Genomic DNA, 6,527 nt, shown 5'->3' with positions numbered 1-6,527 from the left:
TACTTTTTTTTATTTTTAGACATAATTATTATAGTTAATTAACTTTTTAAAATTTTATGATATAATTTTTTTTTTCTTACATATAGAAATGGAGAGAATATATCAGTTTGACTTGGTAAGCCAAATCTTTATAGTTTTAGTAAAATGCAAGGAATGCCACTGTATTTTAATTCAAATAACATGAGCACCCCGCGGATTCATGTAGTTGGAAACTTTATCTCCAAAATGCCCTCCCTCCATTAAACTTGTGAATTGTATCATTTATGCAAGTACATTGATCTTTATTTATAGTACATTAATACTAGATGCATGAATTTTTTGCGAATCATTACAATAGTACATGCATGAACTTATTATTTGTGCAAGGAAGAAGCTTTTCATTAATTTAGATACTTTCTACTGATCATACATTCATGTATTTGGAGGTAGTTAACATCATGGGAACAGAAAATTAATGATTTCATGAAGAAATCAGCAATCATTTATTACTTTTAATCTCCCCTAAGAACATGTCTCAAAATCCGGAAATTCATGAACCATGGAAAACGATAAACTGATAAGCAACGAGTAATATCCATCAATAATGGATGACGCTGAGTGTATATAAAGGATTCGTCAGCCTCTGGGACAAACACAACCAAACCTTCTGTTACAGAGCAAAGCTTAGAGAGTGAGCGACAATGGCGGCAACAACACATGAGAATGGAGTGAAGCCGGTCGAGGCCAACGGAAACTCGACAACGACTGAGACGAAGGAGTATCTGAACGAGCCATTCATAGACCTGGTCGAGTTCATGAACGGCGACGATGCAACTAGGGCTAGGGCTTGCGAGCTTGTAAGAGACGCGTGCATAAAGCACGGCTTGTTCCAAGTGACCAACCATGGCGTCGATCCTGTTCTGATTCGAGAAGCGTACGAAGAGATTGATTCCATCTTCGGAATGCCAAAGGAATTGAAGATGATTGCCGCGAGGAAGCGTGGTGCTGTTAAGGGCTATTTAGGAACTTATGATGAAAAGTTTTCGTCCACCGTACCATTCAAAGAGATCTACTCTCTTCATTACAGCAATGTTGGATCTAACACTCAAGTCATTGACCATCTCAAGACTGCCTACGGAGAACACCTTCCTGAACGCACCGGGTAAGTAATGTAAATTTAAGCCTTCAGATTTGAAATTAAAAATTTGGCATTCTTATGTTGCTCTTGTCTATTTGTTCTCTTTTCCATTTTGGGATTTTCTCTCTCCATTCCCACCATAAGTGGTATCACAAAATTTGACTTTGCCCCATACTTGTGTGTGATTATTGGGCACACCTTTGAAGTAGCTGATGTGCATGTCAAAGAAAATTTGACTTAATAATGACTGAGGACACATGATTTTGAATCTATTTTCCTATATGTTCTTTTTTCCTATTTTTGAACCGTTACTCCCCTTTCCTATTGGTTCTTACATGTACACATACATGTATGATTTGATTAGTAATTTTGAATAGTTTGATTGAATTTGGTTACATATATATACAGGAAGGTGTATGAGAGGTACGTTGAAGCGATGACGGAGCTGACTAAAGTGGTGATGAGGTGATTGCGATGAGTCTGGGAGTGGATCGATCACACTTCAGGGAATATTTCAAAGACGGCGGAGGCATTTTGAGATGCAGCTTATACCGTCCATGCGACAATTCCAATCTCTCCATAGCCAAAGGACCTCACAGCGACCCCGTCTGCATCACCATTCTTCATCAAGATCAAGACGCTGGTCTCGAAGTTCTCATGGACAACAAGTGGCTCGTCTGTCAACGTCGTCCTGAGGCCTTCGTCGTCAACCTCGGCGACACTTTCCAGGTATGTAGGTTAAGGTTAAGTTAATTATTATTACATGCATGTTCATTGCATGTTATGTTAATTTACGCGCGCGCTTGTGTGTTTGGACGTACTAGGCTTTGTCGAATGGGAAATACAGGGGCTGTATTCATAGGGCTATGGTGCTGAAGGAGCATGAGAGGAGATCGTTGGCTTACTTTGTGGTTCCGAACAGAGACAAGACAGTGAAACCACCTGAGCTGATTTCGGAGAGAAAGAGGAAAGGAAGTACCCTGATTTCCAGTGGCGTGATATGTTCACATTCACACAGATCTATTATACAGCTGATACTGAGACTCTTAATCGCTTCCTTGAATGGCTTCCCTCCAAGGATTCTGTTCCAACTGCTGAAGATGCTTGAGTATATCATCGTACTCATAATTATATTACTCTGAATAACCCAAGTACTTATGTTGCTTATTGTCAATGGATGTACTCGTTGTCTGGTCTCTGATTTATCTCATGTTTCTGTCTTGGTAGTGGCTACACACCCACCCACACAGTGCAGGTGTAAGAGTTATAATGAATAAATTTTTAATTCAATTGTCTGAGAATGTGTTTATACTTTTAAGCAATTAATTAATACCAGCGTTTGGCTTTGTCTTTACTGAATATCAGAAACGAAGGAAAGCCCATTTTGTTATATGTAATTAAGGAGAAACACAACACCTAAATATTTACATACATTTCTGATATTCATATATGCTGCGCTACATGTAACAAATTACTACAATAAAGTGGCAAATGAATAAAGGCATTTTGTTCTGAATCACCAAAGCTTACTCTTTATTATTAGAAAAGAAGGAAATTAGACCATTTTGTTGCATGTGAGGATGTGTATAAACATCATCTATATATATATATATATATATTCATATATACGCTGGCACAAGTACATATAAATGTGGTGTGGAAAATGAAAATGAAGATATTTAATATTAAATTAAGCTTAAATTCAATTTGGCTCCATTTTTTTTTATCAGCACAATTTGACTCCATTAAATTTATATTTTCAATAACATAATTTGTTTTCGTTATGATGATCTTAAAATTTTTAATTAAATAATTGCGAATTCTCTGGATTTCGTGGAATAAAAGATAGATATATTTTTAAGAGGAAAACATGAGAAACGATTTTCATTAAATTACTGAATAGTTTGTCTTTAAATCATATGTTTATATTCTAGTTGAGTATATACAATAGAAAATTCCAAAATGGATGTTATTTGTAGATGATATAGTGTTAACTTAGCTTTTACGGAGAGCTGTCAAGAGAAAATTTGTTGACTCTTATAAACCTGAGATAAGGAGACATGGTTTGCAAAATCAAAGAATTTTTTATTGAGTGGGAGAGCAGAATTTACACATTTTTTTACAAATTTCGCAAGAGACAAGTTAGAAATAATTTGGAGAAGATTATACTTTAATGGCCTCAGGAAAAGTAGATTTTACTTGTTAAAATGATTTGTTTCCGATTTGGCCCCCATTTATCGACTCTTGAATCCATCAATATAATATTGATTTGGCGGTTAAAATTGGAAACCACATCACAAGCATTAAAGTCAAGTATCGATTGAAAACAAAATAACAGTAAAATTGATGAAAATGTTATGTATAGAATACATTTTGTGTGGTTAAATTACATCAGGTGTCATATGTGACCAAAGTTAATTTCTACTAAATTTAAAGGAAAGTTCTACTGTTGTAAAATTGTAGGAACTAATGGTAAATGTTTGAAAAACGATGGTATAAACAAAAAAAAGTTGGCGTGACAGCTACTATGAAAAACTGGTGGAAAATTGATTCAGGTGATTTGGACAAAGATGAAGATTATTGGAGGTGCCAGCGATTAGGTTGAACGTATCATTTTTAACCCTATATAACAAAAAGATATAGAAGGATATTTAGGCAAGTTATCATATGAGTTTTCAGGGTGAATGATAAGACACTAGAAAAATATTTATTATGATTTTTCAATATATTGTTATTTTTAATGTTTGTTGCTCCTTTTTCCATTTAATTTAACTCTTTTTTCATTAAAACATGAATTTAAATATTGGTAAAATTAAATACTTTTTTCGTCTTTTAAATAATAGCATCCCCTTGATTCTGATGAAAAGACTAAAAATACCTCAATTATAAAGAGTAGTGGAAGCAAATATCTGAATATATATTTAATTAGCTATTAACCAAGTTCAATTTACATGTCATGTGATTTATACAACTAATCTCACTTGGTGAGATAATGTTTGACTTGTCTTCCCATCCACATTTAACTATTTGCATTTTTTTTAATTTATTTCATTTCCATCCTTTATAACAATCGAACGAAACTTAAGTTGACTTCCTCGTCAGCTTGATACTTTGAATGTGTTGGACACACTTCCGAAATTGGCAAATGAATGGCGAGCCTAGATTCATACGCACTTAGCTTCCTCCACTAGTAAATTTGTGAGAATTATATTAGAACCGATAATTAGGACAGGTTGAACTTATTCGAATTAAACTTCAAGTATCATATTCCTTCTAAAAAGCCCTTACAGTCAAGCTTGACTTTAACACCTTTAAATTTCAAACTTATTTGGTCTGGCCCGAATGTCAAAAACTTTTTTAAAATATTTTTTTATTTTTAAATCAATTTTAATTTTTAAATAATTCTATTAAACATAAAATATTATTTAACCTTAAAAGAATAAAATAAAAAATAACTCATTAACTTTGTACTTAAGTAGCTCTATTATTGTTTTGTTATATTATGTATAATTTATTTATAAATATTTTCTTTACTTATAAATTAATATCTTAATTGTTTAAATATTTCTCTTATCATAGTAATATATAAATATTTTTATATATTTAATTAAATTATATTATTTTAATTATAATTAAGTTGATCTCAATTCAATCATCAGTAGACTACTAACTTAAATTATTATCCAACTAGTTCAAAGTTTTTAATAACTTTTGAGTAAGTTATACTTTTTATTTTATGAATATAAAAAAATAGCCATCATTATATTATATAAATCAAAAATTATTTAATTATGAGTAAAATATATTTTTTTAAATTATTGTCTTAACTTTTTATATTACTTAATCCTTAAATATAAGAAATTTTTATTCTAGTTTATTATTAATTTTACTAAGGTCTAGCATGACAATAACCAAGTAATTATTCAAAATATTATTTTATTTATTATGTTTATCTAGTAATAGAGTCAAAAATTCATACATACCTAAATTTTATTTTTAAAATCATTTTTTATTTTATTTTTACTTTAAAATTTAATTATCTTCTTTATAAAAAAATATAAAATTAATTTTTTTATACACAAATGATGATAGGATATAATTTTTTTAAAAAAAATTTGCATCTTAAAATATAAAAATTAATATTGAAAATATATTTTAAATATTATTTGAGATATTTTTGATTAAAAATAAAAAAATATGAAAATATAACTATTTTAATTTTTAAAAAAATAACTATAGTAATACACTCAAATATATGTATTTTGATATAAAATGATATAAAAATTTAAAAAATAATTAATATTATCACATTTTATATATTTTTTAAAATATTTTTTTTATTCAAATATTTGGGCCAAGCAAAACCTGATCGAACTTTGCCTGAATTTTCTTGGATCTATTTAGGCCTAAACATAAAAAAATATTTTTTCAAGCTTAATCTTAAATTTTTCCAGTAAATTCACAAATTACTAACTTTAAAATATAAAGCATGTTCCCTATGCTATACTCTCTCTCCAATACATGAATGAAGAAGCAGAGAGAATCCAATTTAAGTAATAGCTTCCTCTTCTACAAATAATAAATTCAGCATGTAATACATAAAGATTAATGTACTCTATTTTATCCTAAAAAGATTAAATGTACTTTACAATTATATAATAAAAACATGACATCCAGATGACATTAAATAAATAATTAATAATGATAAGGAGAGAAAATGCAAGGAATTAAATAGATATTCTATTAATTAAAAAAAAATGAATAGGCATTTCATTATAAAAATAAAGTTATTAAAAGTAATACCACATAAGACGTTATTTGATTGAATAATATAATTGAATAGAAACATAAATGATGGATTTGTCCTAAAATTTCTCTTTCCAATTCACTAGTTTTACCGATTTTCTGTTGGTTCGGACCAGTTCTTGATTTTATCCCAGTACTAGATATCTGGCCTGTCCAATTAGTTTATCAACTATTGATATTTTTTTCCTCTTAAATATGTTTCTTCACGTTAGGAAGCAAAACAAAGGGAAAAAAAGAAGCAGCAGAAAAACGTTGAGATTAGAAGTTAATGAATGATCTAGATTTTCCCTTGCAAAAGCATAAATATAGTTTCATTGCGTGACCTCTACGATCCATGTTCATTATTTATGTCATAGGTACATTCATTTATTACATTTAAGTCTTACAGCTTGGAAAAAATTTATTAAGATGAAATCTACAATTATTAACTATTAATTATGTTTTCTAAAAACATTTCTCAAAATCCTGAAATTCATGACCATATCACCTTCATCTATGATACATCCAATATACAACTGATCAACAAACTAACATATCAAGAACAGAAATAGGAAATAATTATATTTCATTGTTAATTTAAAAAAAACATGTACATCTTCTTCAA

General features: G+C 29.8%; 2 protein-coding genes across 2 annotated transcripts; both read left to right on the top strand.

The window, feature by feature from the left end:
• Positions 1 to 680: 680 nt before the first annotated feature.
• On the top strand, positions 681 to 1,586 carry LOC129296475 (gibberellin 20 oxidase 1-D-like). Its single transcript, XM_054935069.1, has 2 exons — positions 681 to 1,141; positions 1,526 to 1,586. Exons 1-2 carry the CDS (start codon positions 681 to 683, stop codon positions 1,584 to 1,586), a joined length of 522 nt encoding a protein of 173 aa, XP_054791044.1.
• A 5-nt stretch (positions 1,587 to 1,591) lies between these two features.
• Positions 1,592 to 2,225, top strand: LOC129296473 (gibberellin 20 oxidase 2-like). The gene is made up of 3 exons (XM_054935067.1): positions 1,592 to 1,846; positions 1,996 to 2,049; positions 2,136 to 2,225. The coding sequence occupies exons 1-3, from the start codon at positions 1,592 to 1,594 to the stop codon at positions 2,223 to 2,225; spliced, it is 399 nt and encodes a 132-aa protein (XP_054791042.1).
• The last annotated feature ends 4,302 nt before the right edge of the window (positions 2,226 to 6,527 follow it).

Source organism: Prosopis cineraria, unplaced genomic scaffold, assembly GCF_029017545.1.
Source record: "Prosopis cineraria cultivar Desert tree isolate PC_DT_omini unplaced genomic scaffold, ASM2901754v1 PC337, whole genome shotgun sequence".
NCBI lineage: Eukaryota > Viridiplantae > Streptophyta > Magnoliopsida > Fabales > Fabaceae > Prosopis > Prosopis cineraria.
This window is presented reverse-complemented; position numbering and strand designations above follow the sequence as displayed.